The sequence below is a fragment of the Peromyscus leucopus genome, chromosome 5 (assembly GCF_004664715.2).
Source record: "Peromyscus leucopus breed LL Stock chromosome 5, UCI_PerLeu_2.1, whole genome shotgun sequence".
NCBI lineage: Eukaryota > Metazoa > Chordata > Mammalia > Rodentia > Cricetidae > Peromyscus > Peromyscus leucopus.
The window spans coordinates 97,541,049-97,562,618 of NC_051067.1; the positions used below are offsets into that span (position 1 = coordinate 97,541,049).

General features: G+C 38.7%; 1 protein-coding gene across 5 annotated transcripts in view; it reads right to left on the reverse strand.

Annotated features, from left to right (window-relative positions):
* Positions 1–21,570, reverse strand: part of Cnot1 (CCR4-NOT transcription complex subunit 1) — an 88,645-nt gene that overhangs the window by 39,185 nt on the left and 27,890 nt on the right. For 4 of the 5 annotated variants that reach the window (XM_028888653.2, XM_028888651.2, XM_028888649.2 and 1 more), the window contains exons 3-16: positions 20,372–20,479; positions 19,574–19,672; positions 18,800–18,868; positions 18,657–18,711; positions 17,563–17,766; positions 15,634–15,802; positions 14,565–14,691; positions 14,315–14,425; positions 7,818–7,988; positions 7,299–7,426; positions 5,782–6,022; positions 4,062–4,181; positions 3,212–3,334; positions 2,762–2,913 (exon numbers count right to left, since the gene is read on the reverse strand). In XM_028888653.2, the coding sequence (XP_028744486.1) occupies positions 2,762–2,913; positions 3,212–3,334; positions 4,062–4,181; positions 5,782–6,022; positions 7,299–7,426; positions 7,818–7,988; positions 14,315–14,425; positions 14,565–14,691; positions 15,634–15,802; positions 17,563–17,766; positions 18,657–18,711; positions 18,800–18,868; positions 19,574–19,672; positions 20,372–20,479 (1,877 nt within the window). The remainder of the gene's footprint in view (positions 1–2,761; positions 2,914–3,211; positions 3,335–4,061; positions 4,182–5,781; positions 6,023–7,298; positions 7,427–7,817; positions 7,989–14,314; positions 14,426–14,564; positions 14,692–15,633; positions 15,803–17,562; positions 17,767–18,656; positions 18,712–18,799; positions 18,869–19,573; positions 19,673–20,371; positions 20,480–21,570) is intronic. The other variant, XM_037206163.1, reaches the window with a different exon arrangement.

The following is a 21,570-nucleotide window of genomic DNA, read 5'->3' on the forward strand; positions in this document are numbered from 1 at the left end:
ACCTAAAGATATCCATCTGGTATCTAATAAGATGTTCTGGAGCACATGGCTACAAATGATCTCATCCCTTGCACCTGTCATTTACCACAGGGATTTTTCTGAACTCTGGGTTATCTTCAAAACTTTTGGTAAACACTGCACTTGAACAAAGACATATTTGACTAGTGGCATTAGGAAATGGGGGACAGCACACAAAGGGGGCACGTCTATGATCTCAGCAGTCAGGAGGCTCAAACAGAAATACTGCTTAAGTCTGGGAGTTCAGGACTAGCCCAGCTGACAGAGTAAGATCTTGTTTACAATAATAAACACCAATACTCAGAAAACTCGGGAAAGCACTGATAAATTCTTGAAGTCAAGAGTACCACACAAATACAGCAGAAACCACAAAAGAAACCAACATCAGACCCCTCAAATGCTAGTGAATATAACTCAGCAGCATACGAAACATAGATGTACACAATTACCACGTGAGATTTAGGAAGATAAAGTCTAACCTTCCGAATCTTACTAGCATACAAGATCACATACCAAGAGAATAAAAAACAAAACACAAACAATAATCTTACAAATAGCACAAAGGACTTTGACAAAACCCTTTCATAATAACAACCCACTCAGGCTGGAGAGATGGCTCAGAGGTTAAGAGCACTGGCTGTTCTTCCAGAGGTCCTGAGTTCAATTCCCAGCAACCACATGGTGGCTCACAACCATCTGTAATTAGATCTGGTGCCCTCTTCTGGCCTGCAGTCATACATGCAGGCAGAACACTGTATACATAATAAAAAATAAAAATCTTAAAAAAAAAAAAACAAAAAAAACCATCCACTCAAGCTAGAACTAGAAGCTGGGCTAACCATTGTAATCCCCAGACTCAGGAGGCTGAGTCAAGAAGGTTGCTTTAATGGTTAAAGGCCAGCCCTGTGAATATAATGAGTTCTAGGCCAGCCTGTGCAACACAGTGAGACTTAATCGAAAATAACAAAAGAAAAAAAAAGATGAAAACTCAAAAAGGCAGAGGGAATTCAACTTGAAAAAGAATAAGAAATAAAAAACACCCAGATTAGAAAACCAGAACATCAGCCAGTTGGTGGTGGCAGGAGGCATAGGCAGGGGGATCTCTGCCAGTTCGGGGCCAGCCTGGTCTGTATAGTGAGTTCCAGGACAGCCAGGGCTATATAGAGAAACCTTGTCACAAAAAAAGAAATAAAGAAAAGGAAAAGGAAATCAGAAAGTTGCCTACATTTATAGATGTTATCTTTTATAAAAATACCCAGCAATAAATGTAACAAGGGGGCCAGTGATATGGCACCTGCTGCCAAGCCAAGCTGATGTCTGGAGTTTGATCCCTGGAACTGACATGGTAGAAGGAAAGAACTGACTCCATAAAGTTGTTCTCTGACCTCCACCCCTTTGCACACAAGTGCACACACACAAACGAGATGTATGTGTACAAGATAATTTTTAATAAAATCGTTTTAATCAGCAAAGACAGACAAGTTTTGTATACCGAAAATACCACAGAACAAAATAGTCAAAGAACTAAAATACAAAGACATCCCAGTTCATGGACTGGAAGTCTTAATTTTATTAGGATGGCAATATATTGATGAACCTACTTTGTACAAAATCTTATCTCATACATTACTGTTGGTCTAATCTCAATCATTTGTTTTAAAACAGGCCTGCAAGACCTAATTATGAGCTGAAGATGAAACACATGAACTGTGACCCCAGAGCTGCTTTGCAATCTGCAGAAATGTACCAAGTGACCTTGAAAGTCATAGAAATTCAAGGTACTTCAAAATGAAAACCGGAAGGTTCTTTTTGTTGTTGTTGTTGTTGTTGTTTTGTTTTGTTTTGTTTTCTGAGACAGGGTTTCTCTGTGTAGCTTTGCGCCTTTCCTGGAACTCACTTGGTAGTCCAGGCTGGCCTTGAACTCACAGAGATCTGCCTGGCTCTGCCTCCCGAGTGCTGGGATTAAAAGCGTGTGCCACCACCGCCCGGCAAAAAACTGGAAGGTTCTTAATTCCTACTACTCTCAATGTCAACATTTACTAAAAGGACGGTTTAATTAAGACAGTATGACATAGCAATAAGTCATATATGTATTTCAAGACAGAATTAAGAAACCATAAATAGCCGGGCGGTGGTGGTGCACGCCTTTAATCCCAGCACTCAGGAGGTAGAGAAGGGGGATCTCTGTGAGTTCGAGGCCAGCCTGGTCTAAAGAGCGAGAGCTAGGACAGGCACTAAAACTACACAGTGAAACCCTGTCTCGAAACAAGACAAAACAAAAAACCATAAATAAAAACATACACCATGAGAAGACAAGCCAAAGAAATGGTATTTTCATTCAGCAGGGGAGCTAAGACACGCTGTTAATGTTGTAGTAACTTGGTCCTAAAAACCAACAATTCTTCTTCCTTTATTCCTTCCTCCCCCATGCCCACTTCTTTCCAGACCAGGTCTCACTATTCTCCCTGGCTGGCCAGGAACTCAGAGACCCACCTGCCCATGGCACCCCGTCATTCCTTCAAACCTCGCTTTCTCCAACTCAACGTCATTAGACACAGTTCTTTGATTGGTTGCACTAGCTTACACGGGGTCTTTCCACAAAGCCCTGGCAGGTCAGGAATTCAGTCAGGAAGACTAAGCTGGCCTCAAACTCATAATGATCCACCGTCTACCTCCTGAGTTACGGGCATATACCACCCCAAGCCTGGCCCAATACAGTCACTTCCAAGTATATTCTTCTTACCCTGCACAAGCCTGTAGACAAGCCAACATTGTTGCTAGAGTTTCAGCAGGAAGTTGAGCACTTTTGGGCTGATCTTTCTCTGGGGCAAGTCCACCCAAAATAGAAGGGCACCTTCTCTTTAAAAAAGTCATGCAAGCTTGTATAAAAGGCTCCTTTAAAAAAAAAGAAAATGCTTCAGTGTATTTTACATTTGTCTTAAATGCTTTCAAACTGAAATAACTAAATAATGTAACTACCATCTACAACAAACGACAGTTAAATAAGATTTTATATGTCATCTTAAAAAGGGGCTTTTTGGGACAGGGATGTGGCTCAGAGGTAAAGCAATGGCCTAGCATGTGCCAGGTCCTGGGTTCAACATCTTTCCTTTTTTTTTTTTTTTTTAAATGTGTCTTTAGACATTTTAGCAACCAAATTTTTAAGAATGAGCAATTCCTGCTTACTGCTTACCCCATGTTCTCTTATTTTATCTGTTAGCCACTTGTCAAGTTTGAGGTATTCCCGCCGGGAAGCAAGTGCAGCAAGGTCAATAACAAAGGCAAATGGAGTGCCATTTAGCAGCATTGACAAGGCCTAAGGCAGAACATTTACAAAGTCAAGTAATAACCATTTCTGTGTACTACTTTCTACTTCCTGTTTTTAATAGACAAGTCTATTACATCTATTTCCTTCATCAGTTTTTTTTTTTAAAGTACTCTATTTAGAATTAAGGCCCCATTTTAAAGGTCAAGTCATGACCACCTTCATAATTCAACTACTTGTCTCTTTTTCAATTAACAATATCAAAAGCACAGTAAGTATAATGACCGTTTCCCAATTATTATAACTTATATTAACATAGTGATAAGTGATATTTAGTCAACTAGCAGAAGATTATAACAAATTTGCTAGAGTTGAAATTAACCTACTTTCTACAAAATTCTACCTCACAGATTACTCATGACTGAAGTTTAGTCATCACTTGCTTTAAAATAGTCCTTCAAGGCTGATTACAAAGCTGTGGTAGTTTGCCTACCATGTCTAAGTCCCTGATATTCCATTCTGAACGCCACTTTAAAAAAAAAAAAAAAAAAAAAAAAATCAATCAAACAAACCAGCCTTTATCTGAGTCAGACCAACCAAAAGTAAACATGTGTTTACCTATCTAAAACTATTCTGTTACCTTTCAATGTACAAAGCAAAATCCTAAATCTTAGTTAAAATGAGTTAGTTATATGTAAAATATTCCTAACACATGTATATTACATAAAAATGTATTAATCATTAGTAAACCACTGTGGCTGTATTCCACTGAAGTCACCTTCAAGTCCTGGGCCACGTCAAGTATTCGAGACAATTTGGCCTGATCATACTGTTCCCCTCTCATGTACCATTCTGCCATTGCGTGCATTATAAGTTGGCGAATTGATGGAGACTGTCCCTAAGAAAGAGAGAAGGGGAAGGTTAAGTGACAACCCTGCCAGTCATTTGCTAAGTACAATTACAAACTTCCCGTGTTTTACTTATGAAAAAAAAAGTATCACTACAGAGACTAAGCTCAGGCTCAAGAACTATGTAATTATGGTAACATTTTTTACATCTTCCCAAATCTAAATTATGTTTTTCTATGAGCATGTAAGTCTGCTTATTCATTTTCAAACATGAAATATAAGACACAATAAGCCAACTGCACTGGTGTGTGCCTATAATCTCAGCATAAAGTATGTTAAGAGTTTGTGATAACTCTGAGCTTAGTGTTTGTATTTGATGCATCAAGAGACCCTGTATCAAAAAACTAAAAACAAAACATTAAGGGAGACTCTTGGAATCCTAGCACTCAAGAGTTCCAAGCCAGGCAGCCGTGTTTTTTTTTTTTTTGGGGGGGGGGGGGGGGGGGCAGGGTGTAAAGGTATAAGAAGAGATTTACTTGTCAAGTAGAGTCTATAAAATCAGAGGTGAAGGCATACAGAAAAAGGTGTAAATGCTTGCTTTGCAAGCATGAGTACATAAATTCGGACCCCAGCATTTGCATGACTATAACCATGCAATGTGAAAGTGGAAACAGGAAGTTTGCTGGGCTTGCTGGCTGCCAGCACAGCTCTAGGTTGAAGGAAGAGAAAAACAAAGCAGGGTAGGACAGTCTAACCCTCTGAATGCATGTACACGTACACACACACACACACACACACACACACACACACACACACCCCTCACAACAACACCAAAAACAAGAGACTATGCCTCAAAAAACTAATAATAAAAAAAAATGTTCTACTTCAGAAAAGATTAAAAAAATACCATTTAAAGCTATCTTTGGGGTGAGGAAAGAGCTCATCTGCGAGAGTGCTTCCTTAGCACACTCAAAGCCCTGGGTTAAATCCCCAGCACCACAGAACCTGGGGATCCTAAATTCAAAATTATCATTTGGCTACACAGTGATTTCCAGTCCAGTCTCGATACATGTGACTCGACTCCACAACAAAATAAAGACTCGTGTGACTTTCCTAATCTATTTTTGAAAACAACATCAGGATCTCTTGCTTTCATAGTAAATATGTAAGCTCTTTATCAATGTCAAAATGTGTCACAGCAAGTAGCAAGTTTTAAGGATGTGGAATTTTAATATCTAACATCCTTGCTCTCTGGCACTTTTATGGAATTGACAACAAGATCCTGAAAGATAAAAACTGGTGACAATAAATTTGTCTATTGGAACACGAAGATTGTTTTTTTAAATTTGTCTTATGTGGTGTTTTCATTTATTTATTAAGGTATAAACGGTCTGCCTACAGGCACATCTTGTGCATCATGTGCATGCCTGGTATCACCAGAGGTCAGAGGAGGACTTTTGGCTCCCCTAAAACTGGAGTTACGGATGGTTGTGAGCAGCCATGTGGGATGCTGGGACTGAACCCAGGTCCTCTGCAAGAGGAGCAAGTACTCTTTAACTGCTGAACTACCACTCCAGTCTCGAAACACTGAGGTTTTAAAGGAGGTAAATAAATGCAATAGAGAATTGATAAGCAAATTAGTTGTCTTACCTGACCATGCCAGGCATAGTGCAAAATAATGGCAGAGTTAGGATGGTTTCCAAGGAAAATTGGCATCAAAGTAGAGATGAGTTCATGGCGTAAGGTGTGCCAGGAGGTGTTGATTTGAAGTAAGGCCAATACCAACATGTCTGGACAGTGTTTGATAGGGAAGCTGAAGAGCTGCTTCACTTGTTCATACTGCCCAACCTCTGCAAGCCTCAGCAGAGATTCAATCAAATCCAAGCTTTTCCTAACAAGAATAAATGAAGAAAGATGCTCAATCACTGAAAATATAAAAAAAAAAATGCTGCTTTCCTTCAGTCACTGGGCACTGAAACCATTTCCTTATAAGCACTTTATCATTGGGCTATATCGCTAGCTTTCAAATTCACTCCAAATTAAGTGATATCAGCTACACAATAAAACTACATAAATCACATTCCTACCCAATCCTGGAATTAGAGATTATTCCTAAGTGGCTGCTATGAATTCTGAAGTCTACACACGTGCTGCTGGGGTCACAGCAAGGCAGGAAAGCACTTGCCCAGAATGTGTGAAGCCCTTCATCTCATGAATATTCTGTGTTGGAGGGAAGGACACCTGCTCTATGTCTATAGATTTAAAAGGAAATTAAAATTAAGAATCAATAACTGGTTTGCCTAATCACAGATCCTCATTACCAAGATTTTTATGACTGGGATGAGAACCAAATAATAGTTAATAAATCCAAAATATACACAATAACAAGACATAATTTACATGATAAAATTTCTACCAAAATATAGAGCCTTAGCACTTACTATGACACGCAAAGTTTACGTAGCTGTCTTCTAATGTGCTGCAAGTGTGAAGTGCATAACACTAATTATTTAAAACCTGTTTGGCTGTAATTATATCTAAAACTCTAACTCCACATTTAGTCCTTGAGGAAAAGAATAAAGTTGTAACATGAAATGATGTATCAATGGCCCCCCAAAAAAAAGTCGAGAGAACTTACAACTAAAGTGTTTGGCCTGTGCTGCAGTCTGTCCCACAAATGCTATTTTTTAAAAAAAAAAGAGAGAGAGAGAGAGAGAGAGAGAGAGAGACACACACACACACACACACACACACACACACACACACACACACACACACACACACACGTTTTGAGCCAATTAGACTACACCTAAATATCAGACCTCACAAAAACAAAGATTTAACTAGGGGCAATATAACTGAAAAAGAATTTTTTTTTTCAATCAACATCCTTTATAAAAACCTTTATTAAGTCAACCTCATTAAAAAAAAAAATTCTAGGCTGGAGAGATGGCTCTGAGGTTAAGAGTACTGGCTGATTTTCCAGAGGTCCTGAGTTCAGTTCCCAGTACCCACATGGCAACTAACAACCATCTACAGTAAAATCTGGTGCCCTCCTCTGGCATGTAGGCAGAACACTATATACATAATAAAGTTTCCTTTAAATATATTAACAGTGTTACTTGCTCAATATAAGCTTTGTATTTCTAGGGTGCAGGAGTGTTTACCATGTGGCAATTTCTCGATTGTCATCCTCTGGTGGTGCTTTCAAAATGTCAGTGGCAACAGTATGACACGGATAGTCAGCAAAGCAGAAGACCTCTGGGTTTATCAGGGAATGCTGGATGAAGGAGAGCTGCAACAAGAAGACAAAGTCCTTACTGCCATAAACGACTAGGAATGCTGCAAAAAGATGAGCCACTTGCATGAGGCTAACCTTGAGGGTGTTAAGATAACTGTCCTTTAAAAAAAAAAAAAAAAAAAAAACTATTAACCCTTTGGAAACCAGACAATTCAGAAGTTGGAAAGTGACAATAAGATGGTGTTAGAGATAAACTATCAAATTGGAACAGCTTTGCTACTTCAAGTTCTAAAACTGTGAAAATAAAATATAATTGATGGCAAACCACAATTTCCCGAGCTGTGCAAACCAAGTTAAGGATAACATTGTAATCAATGGATGAACTGAATCCCAATGAAAGAAGTGATTACTATTTCTTCGTTCTATATCTAAGCATAACTCTTACCTGGCCTTCTGCATGTTTCCAAGGCCGATATATGAAATCCACTGGAAACACGTCCATGCCCAGGCCCCTCTGAATACCATAAACCACATTGTGAAGTCCTTTGCTGTCACGAATTTGAAACCCAGGATGGTCCAGTTCATAAGTTACTTCCTTGAAATTCAAATTCGGGTTCTAAAGAAATTTCAAAGTTAAAGGAACAAATATGGGCAAATACTGATGCTTTGGCCAAATCAAAATAAATCTCAAATTCAAAGTATTCTATTTAACATACCTACCAAAGATTTTTAGCAGCTTCAACACATTTCATATAAAGTTTTTATTCCTCCCTCCCCCCAGACTGGGCCTTACTTTATAAAACTGTCAGCACTGGCCAGGCTAGATAGAACTCACTGTGTAGACCAGGCTGGCCTTCAACTCAGTCAGAGAGATCAGCCAGATGTGTTGAGACTAAAGGTGTGCACCACCACCACCTGGTCCTTAAAAGGTTTGGATGCACAGACATAAAAAAACACAGGTTTTCAGTAACAGGATAGCACTAACGATGCGTTATCTGTTTCTAAACTAAAATACAATGAAAAACAAGTAAAACACCACAGACCTATCTCTGGTAAGGCTGCCAATTTCTCAAGAATAGCCTTCCTAAAGTCATATACAACTGCATTATGTATTTTTTTTAATATTTTATTTAAAAAATTCTTTCCTTTTACATACCAACCCGTTCCCCCTCTTTTCCCTTCTTCTCCCCCATCTTACTCCCATTCCCTTATTGTGTATGTATTTTAAATTCAGTGCTATTACAAATCTACATGAATGAAAATAAACAAGATATTAAAAATTAGCTGGGCATGGCAACACATCTTTACAATTTCAGCCCTCAGGAGGCCGACTCAGGAAGATCCTGAGTTCCTACTCAGCCTGTGCTACACAGTGAGATCCTGTCTCAAAATAATACCCCTTAATAAAGTCAAAGCTATAATGCACTGAAATGTAGTTAAATAGAGAGCTGGAAAGTGAATCCAGGGCCTCCTTTATGCTAGGCATGTATTCTATCACCAGTCCTATTAATGATGGCTCAGAGGTTAAGAGCACTGACTGCTCTTCCAGAGGTCCTGAGTTCAATTCCCAGCAACCACATGGTGGCTCACAGCCATCTGTAACGAGATCTGGTGCCCTCTTCTGGCCTGCAGACATACATGCTGTATACATAATAAATAAATAAACCTTTAAAAAAAAAAAGATCTTTTAAAATAAAAAGGATTTTTTTCTTAAGATTTTTATTTTCTGTGTATTTTGCTTGCATGTATGTGTATGTACTGTATTTTGTACCATGTATATGCCCAATTCCCATCAAGGTCAGAAGAGGGTATCAGATACTCTTGAATTGAAGTTACAGACATTTGTGAGCCATCACATTAGTGCTGGGAACCCAATGCAGGTACTCTGAAGGAGCAGCAAGTGCTCTGAACCTTTAAGCCATCTCTCAGGCTCCCTTTGAAAATAAAACAACCTACGTACATTCCCTTTAACAAGCCAGGTGTGGTGGTATGCATCTGTATAATCCCACCACTCTGGAGGCAGAAATAAGCTATCTCTGTGAGTTCCAGGCCAGTCTGATCTTTCAAAGAGAAACCCTGTCTTTTAATAAAAAAAGGAAAACAACAAAAACCCCAACAACAAAACAAAAGTCTAATAAATAATACACACTTACAACCTGGGCCTTTGCAATTAAAGTCCCAGTACCTTGAGCTCCATTATTTTTTGCCTTTTCTTCTTTGCAGTGCTAGGTAGGGATCCAACCAGGGGCCTTGCTTCTCTTACACTAACATATACCCAAAGACATACTTGTTTTTTCATAGTGCCATTTTACTATGTTTAGGTAAACAAATGCATACCATTGTACTACAACTATCTACCGTACTCAGTACAGTAATATACTACGCAGTTTAGGTGGGGTGAAAGGACAAGTATTCAGTAGTAGACTATTCCTCCTAGATTTGTGTTAGAACACACTATTCTGATTGCACAGTGAAAAAAAATTACCTAAATGTAACAAAGGCCATTATGGGCAAAACCAGTTTTAAAAAATAAAAAGAAGCAACAACAAAACACCTAGGCTATATCAGACACTATCTCAGAAAAGGGTGGGGGGGCAAGAAACAAGTAACAAAAAATATACATAATTCCACAAGTAACCAGAGCAGTAGTTCTCAACGTGTGGGTCATGAACCCTCGGGAGGGGGAGGTCAAGTGGCCCTTTTACAGGTGTCACCAAAGACCATCCGAAAACACAGGTGACAACATTCTAGTGCACACAGTAGCAAAATGACAGTTATGAAGTAGCGCTGAAGATAATTTTATGGCTGGGGTCAACACAACATGAGGAGCGATATTAAATGGTTGAATGATTAGGAATGTTGAGAACCACTGACTGGACTAAGGAAATATCTCAGTTGCAAGTGAAAATTCATGAGTTATGCCTAGAATCCATGTTTGAAAAAGCAACAAAGCTGGGCATGACTTTAATCCCAGCACTTTGGAGGCAGAGGCAGGTGGACCCTGTCTTAAACAAACACAAACCATCACATATCTGTAATCCCACTGATGAGAAAACAGTCCCTAGAGATCATTGACCAGGTAACCAAGCCAAGTTGATGAGATCCAGGCAGACTAGAGACCGTCTCAAAAAATATGGTGAAAGACTAGGAAAATGACTCAGGAGATAAGGCATTTGGATGTGTTATTGATGTTTGAAGCCCCAGAACCAATGATGTTACAATGTGGGTGCTCCTGTCATCCCACTGCTCCTCCAGAAAAATGAGAAGCACAGGTAGAAGAATCCCTACAAGACTGAGCTAAACCCATCCATCTGCTGCATACAAGAAACACACCTTAAATTCAAAGACAGACACTACCTCCGAGTAAAGGGCTGGGAAAAGGTTTTCCAAGCAAATGGACCTAAGAAACAAGCTGGTGTAGCTATCCTAATATCTAATAAAATAGACTTCAAACTAAAATCAATCAAAAGAGATCAGGATGGACATTACATATTTATCACAGGAAAAATTCAAGATGAAGTCTCGATTCTAAACATTTATGCTCCAAATACAAAAGCACCCACATTCATAAAAGAAACACTACTAAAGTTTAAAACGCACATCAAACCCCACACATTAGTAGTGGGAGATTTTAACACACCACTCTCACCAAAAGACAGATCTACCAGACTGAAACTTAACAAAGAAATAAAGGACCTAACAGATGTTATGACTCAAATGGACCTAATAGATATCTACAGAACATTCCATCCTAACACAAAAGAATATACCTTCTCAGCACCCCATGGAACCTTCTCAAAAATTGACCACATGCTTGGACACAAAACAAATCTCAACAGATACAAAAAAATTGGAATAACCTCCTGTATCTTATCAGACCACCATGCCTTAAAGTTAGACCTCAACAACAACAAAAATTATAGAAAACCCACAAACTCATGGAAACTGAATAATGCCCACCTGAAACATCAATGGGTCAAGGAAGAAATAAAGAAATTAAAGAGTTCATAGAATTCAATGAAAATGAAAGTACAACATACCCAAACTTATGGGACACTATGAAAGCAGTGCTAAGAGGAAAATTCATAGCTCTAAATGCACACATAAAGAAGATGGAGCAATCCCACACCAATGAATTAACAGCACAACTGAAGGCTCCAGAACAAAAAGAAACAAACTCACCCAGGAGAAATAGATGCCAGGAAATAATCAAATTGAGGGCTGAAATCAATGAAATAGAAAACAAGAGAACAATACAAAAAAAAAAAAAAAAAAAAAAAAATCAATGAAATAAAGAGTTGGTTCTTTGAAAAAAATCAACAAGATAGACAAACCCCTAGCCAAATTAACCAAAAGGCAAAGAGAGAGCACCCAAATTAACAAAATCAGAAATAAAAAGGGAGACATAACAACATACAACGAGGAAATCCAGAGAATCATCAGATCATACTTCAAAAACCTGTACTCCACAAAAATGGAAAACCAGGAAGAAATGGACAATTTTCTGGATAAATACCACATACCAAAATTAAATCAACACCAGATAAACCATTTAAATAGACCAATAACCCCTAAAGAAATAGAAACAGTCATCAAAAGTCTCCCAACCAAAAAAAGCCCAGGACCAGATGGTTTTAGTGCAGCATTCTACCAGACTTTCAAAGAAGAACTAATACCAATACTCTTCAAAGTGTTCCACACAATAGAAACAGAAGGAACACTACCAAACTCTTTTTATGAGGCTACAATTACCCTGATACCTAAACCACACAAAGATGCAACAAAGAAAGAGAACTACAGACCAATCTCCCTCATGAACATTGATGCAAAAATACTCAACAAAATATTGCAAACCAAATCCAAGAATACATAAAAACAATCATCCATCACGACCAAGTAGGATTCATCCCAGGGATGCAAGGATGGTTCAACATACGGAAATCAGTCAATGTAATACACCATATAAACAAACTGAAAGAAAAAAACCACATGACCATCTCCTTAGATGCTGAAAAAGCCTTCGACAAAATCCAACACCCCTTTATGATAAAGGTCTTACAAAGATCAGGAATACAAGGAACATTTCTAAACACAATAAAAGCAATTATAGCAAGCCAACAGCAAACATCAAATTAAACGAAGAGAAACTCAGAGATACCACTAAATTCAGGAACAAGAGAAGGCTATCCACTCTCCCTATATTTATTCAATATAGTACTAGAAGTTCTAGCTAGAGCAATAAGACAACAAAAGGAGATCAAAGGGATACAAATTGGCAAGGAAGAAGTCAAACTTTCACTATTTGCAGATGATATGATAGTATACATAAGTGACCCCAAAAACTCTACCAGGGAACTCCAACAGCTGATAAACTCCTTCAGTAAAGTGGCAGGATACAAGATCAACTCAAAAAAATCAGTAGCCCTCCTATACACAAATGATAAAAGGGCTGAGAAAGAAGTCAGAGAAACATCACCCTTTACAATAGCCACAAATAATATAAAATACCTTGGGATAACACTAACTAAACAAGTGAAGGACCTTTTTGACAAGAACTTTAAATCTCTAAAGAAAGAAATTGAAGAAGATATCAGAAAATGGAAGGATCTCCCATGCTCATGGATAGGCAGGATTAACATAGTAAAAATGGCAATCTTACCAAAAGCAATCTACAGATTCAATGCAATCCCCATCAAAATCCCAACACAATTCTTCACAGACTTGGAAAGAAAAATACTCAACTTCACATGGAAAAACAAAAGACCCAGGATAGCTAAAAGAATCCTATACGATAAAGCAACCTTTGGAGGCATCACCATCCCTGACCTCAAACTCTACTATAGAGCTATAGTAATAAAAACAGCTTGGTACTGGTATAAAAACCGACATATGGACCAATGGAATCGAATTGAAGACCCTGACATTAATCCATGCACATATGAACACCTGGTTTTTGACAAAGCAGCCAAAATTATACAATGGAAAAAAGAAAGTATCTTCAACAAATGGTGCTGGCATAACTGGATGTCAATATGTAAAAAATTACAAATAGATCCATATCTGTCACCATGCACAAAACTCAAGTCCAAGTGAATCAAAGACCTGAACATAAATCCAGTTACACTAAACTTAATAGAAAAGAAAGTAGGAAGCACTCTTGAACGCATTGGCACCGAAGACCATTTCCGAAATAAAACACCAACAGCACAGACTCTGAGCACAACAATTAATAAATGGGACCTCTCGAAATTGAGAAGCTTTTGCAGGGCAAAAGACACAGTTAATAAGACAAAAAGACAGCCAACAGAATGGGAAAAGATCTTCACCAACTCCACATCTGACAGAGGATTGATCTCCACAATATATAAAGAACTCAAGAAACTAGACATCAAAATACTGAACAGTCCAATTAAAAAATGGGCTAAAGAGCTAAACAGAGAATTCACAAAACAAGAACTACAAATGGCTGAAAGACATTTAAAGAAATGCTCAACATCCTTAATCATCAGAGAAATGCAAATCAAAAGGACTCTGAGATACCACCTTACACCTGTCAGAGCTGTTACACAGAGAAACCCTGTCTTGAAAAAACCCAAATCAATTCTCCATTTTAGCTCTGACCTGTAAAATAGGAACTACAGAGACAGCTTACTTGTGCCAGTCTCCAGAACACTGAGTCCAATACCTAGCACATCCAAAACAAGAGCTGGGAAGGTGGCATGGGAACAGCACAACAGACGGACCTGTGGCGGTCACTGGCCAGACAACCTAGCTGAATCAATGACACTAGATTAAGTGAGATACTGTTTCAAAACTAAGAGGAAAACTGACAGGAAGAAGACATCCAAGGCTCTTATTCAGCTGGCTACAGAACTTACAAAACAAACAACAAAAATCCTCGGAGGACATAATGAACCCAAAGCCCTGGCCACATGTACTCACCAGTTCTTTAAGAACATCAATCAAAACCTCTACATTCCAGGTGTGTGCCTGTGCGCCTTCACTTTTATCTTTTCCATCACTCCAGATCCCACTGCCAGGAGCAGAGATGCTCTGTAAAAGTAAAACTACAATTAAGCAAATCCAACTAATGTTTTCATCTCATCTTTAGATCAATCAATCATACTTCAATATAATAAGCAGGAGAGGACAGAATTTTAAGTCTTCTGAGTAACAGTTGAAATCAACAAACCTGTAATGGAATACCATCTGTTAATCCTGAATGAGTTCGAGCCATCATTCCCAAAACCCTGGCAACCTGGGCAGCTGTGACCTCCCGAACACCAAACTGCATGATTATATTGCGACATTCTTCAATACTGGAACAAAAATATAACTTTAAAAATATGCTTCCTTCCACCTCATAGACCAAAACTAAAAGGGGCTACTAATAAATGAGCTGTGGTGTGACATCCTTAACATAGTAAAATTAATGCTTTATGTTATTTTTATGCAACTAGAAACAGAAAAATCACTAGCTTAAAAAAGTTATTTCCAGTTGGGCAGTAGTGGCACATGCCTTTAATCCCAGAACTCAGGAGGCAGAGGCAGGCAGATCTCTGAGTTCAAGGCCAGCCTGGTCTACAGAGTGGGTTCCAGCACAGTCAGAGCTAGAGAGGAAACTCTGTCTGGGAAGAAAAAACAAACAAACAAACAACAACAAAAAAAAAAAACCAAAAAACTAAAACTAAAACTAGCATCTTTAATTTTCAGTGTGACTCAACTTCCTTTCTAAGTTACACTGTGTGGGTGCACGTGCATGTGTGTCATCTGTTCAGACACCAGAGACAACTGGGTGGAATCTGTCCTTTCCTCCATCAAAAGGGTCCCAGAGATTGAACCCAAGTCAACAACACCTTTACCAGCTGAGCTCTCTCATCAACACAAAAAATGGGGCTAATCACACTCAAAGGTCAATCTGATTACTCAAATATTTAGAAAACCTGGAAAGTGTATCCTATCCCTTTCATGTTGCTTCTAAAAAGTTAATTCAAAATAGCAAAGTGAGTGCATATGCTAAAATATGACTATCCTGGTGATTAAGAACTTGGTTCCTAAATTTTAGAAACTGGTAGGCATGAGAAGTCACAAGTTCAAGCCCTAGCATATTTATAGCTGACACCAACACTAGACTAGTGTATGAAAAATTAAAATTCAGAAGCGACAATCCTGATGCACACAATAACTACACAATTTTGTATACTTGTTTTCAATAATTATGCTTAAGAACAGCCAAAATTTTGTTATGTCTTGCAACCAACCTTGCACAAAAGCCATAGCCTACTTCTTGCATGAAATCAGCCAGAGAGCTCTCCATCATGGTTTTAGCTACCCCTCCAGAATCAGGCAAGATCCTGTCCATTAGAATGTCCCGTTTTTCAGGGTATAAAAGTGGTGCAAGCACCACAGGACAACGCTCTTGGGGAAAATCTGAAGACAGAGAGGGAATACAACTGTTACCAACAACTAAAGACAACAACCTAGAGGCTAAAGATGCAGCACATTAAGAGTCTGTGTGGCATGCCTGAGGTCCTGGGTTCAATGCCCAGCAACACATAAATGTGCATTTCTCCTTATGCTGCTGCTCTAAAATCCCTTCAAACCCAATTCTTCTGCAAGTTCATATTCAAATTCAAGCAGTTTATGGCTGAGTGTGGTCATGCACACCTTTAATCTCAGCACTCAGAAAGCAAAGACATGTTGGTAGGACAGCCAGGACTACATAAAATGACCCTGTCTCTAAAAAAAAAGTATTGACCCAACCTAGCCCAGTGTGACCTCAAACCAACCCTAGAATTTGAATTTGGGTGTCTCAAAACAACTGCTCACGTGTATACTTTTTAACTTTTCCTGTGTAAATTCCAGCAGTTGTTTATCAATTCATGCTGCATATTAAACTTTTATAGCAAAATTCCCATATGAAGGGCAGAATTCATTACAGGGGAACAGAATGCATTACATCTATAAATGTTTCTTGTGATTGAAAAATTTGATGCAGTTTAAATTAAACTATACAAACAACAACAGGAAGTAAAGAAGTCATATTTCTTTCTTTTTGAGGATAAAAGGATGGAATTTATTGAGCTTGAATTACAAAGCAAACTGCTGAGGAAATAATACATTATCAAAATGGCCAACCTAGCTGGATATGGTGGCACAAAGCCTTTAATCCCAGCACTCAGGAGGCAGATCTCTGAGTTCCAGGCCAGGCTGGTCTATAAAGTGAGTTCCAGGATAGCCAGGGCTACATAGAGAAACCCTGTCTTAAAAAATAAAAAACAGGGCTGGAGAGATGGTTCAGCAGTTAAGAGCACTGGCTCCTCTTCCAGAGGTCCTGCGTTCAATTCCCAGCAACCACATGGTTGCTATGGGAAGTTCTGGATGTCAAATGTGTTGCTCTGATTGGTTAGTAAATAAAAACACTGATTGGCCAGTAGTCAGGCAGGAAGGATAGGCAGGACAAGCACAGGAGAATTCTGGGAAGTGGAAGGCTGAGTCAGGGAGACACTGCCAGATGCCGCCATGACAAGGAAGATGTAAGGTACAGGTAAGCCACAAGCCATATGACAAAGTACAGATTAATAGAAATGGGTTAATTTAAGATATAAGAAGTAGATAACAAGAAGCCTGCCACGGCCATACAGTTTATAAGTAATATAAGTGTCTGAGTGATTATTTTATACGTGGGTTGTGGGACTGTGGGGGTGGGGGTGGGGGCGGCTTGGTGGAACCTGGAGAGAAGCTCTCCAGCTACACATGGTGGCTCACAACCATCTATAATGAGATCTGGTGCCCTCTTCTGGCCTGCAGGCAGAACACTATATACATAATTAATAAATCTTTAAAAAAAAAAAAAGGAAAGAAAAAAGAAAACAAAAAAACCCACAAAAATGTGGCCAACCATTCACATTAAAAGCAGCATGTCACTATATTGTAGTCTCCCTCCCTAAAGTGGAAAGACAGGAGAGAAATATGCCTAGTCTTACCTGTGATTGTACTTATATAATAAACATCACAGATAAAATTAGGTTCACTTTATACTTGTTCTATTATAACTTTTATATTTAAAATAGTATGATCGTCTTTTGTTTATATGACTAAAAAGAAACAGGAAATCACCATCTTCACTTATATCCCAACATGCTTTTTTATCATAGTTTTGTGACCACCTGTGATAGGCTATGCCTTACCTCTGCGCAGTGTCTTGAGGAAAGCGTCTATCTGTTCCTGTCCAACTCCAAAGGCTCCCTTCTGCCCAAAGAGGAGATGGGAGAGTAGGAGATGTAGGACCTCTATTGCTATATCTTGGAAGCCACCTTCTTGATTTCCACTGACGTCTGCGTCTATGTAAGAACGCAGAAGATCTGGAAGCTTCTGTTTGATAAACTGGGCAGCTAAAAGTCAAATAAACCAAGTTACTTTTATATAATAGATTAAAAAATAGTCAAATGATCACCCCTTGTATTCACCAACATACATTTTTACCTCTCTCATGCTTTCACATAGCTCTGTCTGAGGAGTATACTCAAACAGTGGCTGGTGAAATGAAGAAAATTTTTATAAGATGGTTCTGACCAGGCATGGTGTGGTATACACTTTTAATCCCAGTACTCAGGAGGCAGAGGCAGGTGGATTTCTGTAAATTTGAGACCAGTCTGGTCTACAGAGTGAGTTCCAGGACAGTCAAGGTTATTATAACAGAGAAACCTTGTCTCAAAAAAAAAAAAAAAAAAAAAAAAAAAAAGGTCTTCAATCCCAACACTCATGAGGCAGAGACAGGTGGATCTCTGAGTTTTGAGGCCTGCCTGGTGTACACAGGGAGTTACAGGACAGCCAGAGCACAAGCACCTTAGCACATGGCTGCAATCTCAGCACTTAAGGGAAACTAAGTCTGAGGTCAGCCTGGGCTATACAAGCCCAACTTTGTCTTAAAAACAAGAACAAAAGCTGGAGAGATAGCAGTTAAAAGCACTTGTTACTCTTGCAGGACCCAGGTTCAGTTCCCAACATGCATGTGGCATCTCACAAGTTCCAGAGGACCTGACACTTTTTTCCTAGCCTCCTCAAGCACCAGGTATACACATGATGCACTTACAGATATGAAAAACATTCATACAGGCATATATTTAATTTTAAAACAACAAAAACTACTTAAGAACCCAGGGACGTAGCTCAGAGGTAGAGATTTTGTCTAACATTCCAAAGCCCTGGATTTGACCCCTAATACCACACAATTAAAGAAGCAACCAAGAAAGAATCTTGTACTCAGTATAAAATAACTTACCAAAACCCCTGAGATCTGAGCTAGAAGAATTCAAAAGGGCAAGACCAAAAATGACCTGGAACAAGAAGGAGTTAGATTAACAAGATCAAACAGTTTTAACTTTCATTTCTGCCTACATCTCTTTGCTCAAGACACACACTCACCTCTTGTACTTTACTTAACTTGAGAACTTTACTCAGCTGGGCAAATAAATGGGGTGCAGGCTTTAAACTCTGAAACATAAAATGTTTTTAAGATTTAACTTTTGTTTTTTTTTTTTAAATGTTGCAATTCTTTAACCAAGTTTTTAAAGAATTAGTTCATCCAATTATGGCACAATATATACATGACATAATTCTGAGCTACTATAAGCAATATACTATATTCTAGAACTGTAGACTGACAAACTTAAACCTGGCCCTATTCTGATCATAGAGTTTCCATTTACTACCAAGCAACTACCTTGATTCTCTCAGAAAGTTACAAAAGAAAGTCAATCCTTCAAATTTTAAGATATGAAACTATTAAAAAAAAAAAAAAAGTACAGGTGTGGTAGTACATGCCTTTAATTCCAATACTCATGAGCCATCGTCAGATGGCTTTCTCTGAGTTCAAAGCACCCTGGTCTACACAGTGACTTCCAGTACAGCTAAGGCTACATAGAGACCAACTCTTTAAAGGGCAAAGCAAAACACACAAACACCAAAACCCCAGAAGTAAAGGTTCAGAGTCAGTTTAAATAACTCAATATTAGATCATTTTAAATAACTCAGTATTAGAGCATATTCAAATTGGGTGTGGTGTTTCATGTCTACAACAGCCCAGCACTGAGAAGACTGAGACAGAATAGCCTCTATTACACAGAAAGACTCTGCCTCAAAAATGAAAGGGAGAGATAGGCATTATCATAATCTTACTAGAGATAAAATTGTACTAACCTTCTGGTAGTGCAATGGATTATCAATGGCATATGACAACGTCGAGATAAAATTTGGCTTTGTAATCAGCGAGGCACACTCCTGAATCAGAAACTGTGTCTTCAAAAAAAAGATAAAAATAAAAAAAGAACTTCCATTAACATTAACCATCATCTGACATAAATAAAGGAAAGGAGAACCTATGAACATTAGATGCCGTAGTTTTACTATCAAAACCAGCTCTTTAGTGCTGGGCAGTGGTAGCATACACCTTTAATGCCAGCACTCAGGAGGCAGAGGCAGGCAGATCTCTGTGAGTTCAAGGACAGCCTGGTCTACAGAGTAAGTTTTAGGTCAGCCAGTGCTGTTATACAGAGAAACAATGTCTTGAAGAAAACAAAACAAAACAAAAATCAGCTCTTTAAGAATTCCACTTTATCAGTAACTAGTGTTAAACCAAAATGCCCACATTAAAGTCCATTAGTAAGTCACAAACACTATCATAATTAACTCTGACAAGACTGAAAATCAAGCCTTTCAGAACATGAGATAGCCTATCTGCCTTGTCAAGCAGGCCCACCCCCATTCCTGCTTCCTTCATCAGGCAGAACCAACAGGAGCTCCATAATCCTAAATTAGACCGTCTTCAGTATATAGTCAGGCAGAAAAGAGAATACAGAAAATTATACCCAGTATCTCTTAACTACCCTTGTAAGATTATGTTCTGGATGTTATCTTGTACACAGTGTCCCTATATTATGCCCTAATCTTACAAAGTGATTGGGGATAATAGACATCAACTCTGTAGTCCCCAAATACCTGATGGAAATCTTTGCCACTGCTTTTACCATCGCCACTGAAATCCACATGTGAAAATAGACAGCGTAATAAATGCCTGTCTGCCTCAGGACCGTGCCGATTCACAATCTGAAACACAAAAACATTAAGTTTAAAGGTGAGTTTGGAAAAAATAAGGACTAGGGATCAGGCCAATGGTAGCACTTGTCTAATATGCATGACACTTTGGATCTTATAAATACAGTTCTAGGAAAGTGAGCCTCTGGGGGTAAAATTTACCTTGTAGCAATAGTTATAGGAATTACTGCTAAGCATAGTGGCAAAGTCCTATAATCCTAGCTCTTGGGATTCAAAGAATGGTAGGTCAGGATTTCAAGGCCAGCCTCAAGCTACAGAGAAAGTTTAAGCCAGTCTGGGTGGCAGAAGACCCTGTTCTCAAAAACAAAAGTAAATTACACAAATCACAGAAGTAGAAGTACCTATATGCAATGATTACTTTTAAATTTATTCTTTTTGAACTGGCTAAAAGAACATAAAACCTACCATCAATTAACCCACATAACTTGGCATGATGGCCAACATATATTTTTACTAAATGTCATCAAATAGAGGTTTTCAATTCAAGTTTTACATCACCAGCTTCCTAACTCAAACTGCCTTTACCAACCAACTCTTGACAAATACTGTGCACGACTAGACCTACATGAAGCTGCAGACAGCTAGATAGCTACATTCAACTTCAGTGATTGAAATGCTGACCTAGAACTTGCCAACTTTTGTTTTGTTTTGTTTTTGTTTTTGAAGACAGGGTTTCTCTGTGTAGTTTTGGAGCCTGTCCTGGAACTCACTCTGTAGCCCAGGCTGGCCTAGAACTCACAGAGATCCGCCTGCCTCTGTCTCCCAAGTGCTGGGATTAAAGTCATGCACCACCACTACCCGGCTGAACTTTCCAACTTCTTGTTCCTCAAACTTTCCAATGGCTGTACCTGTCACCTCTAACTGGAAAAGGCCAGGTGAGCCTCTTCTCTTCTAACTACAGCCCCCCACCCACCCACCACCAATTACCCCTTATTTAGCTTTGCTTTTCTCCACAGCATTTACTCTTACCTGAAAATTTCTTTTTAATTTGCAGGAGATCAGGGAATTTGCAGTTTAAAAAAAAGCCTAGCAAACTTTGTGGGTAAATAGTTACATTTATTAAATGCTGCTATTAAGTTATC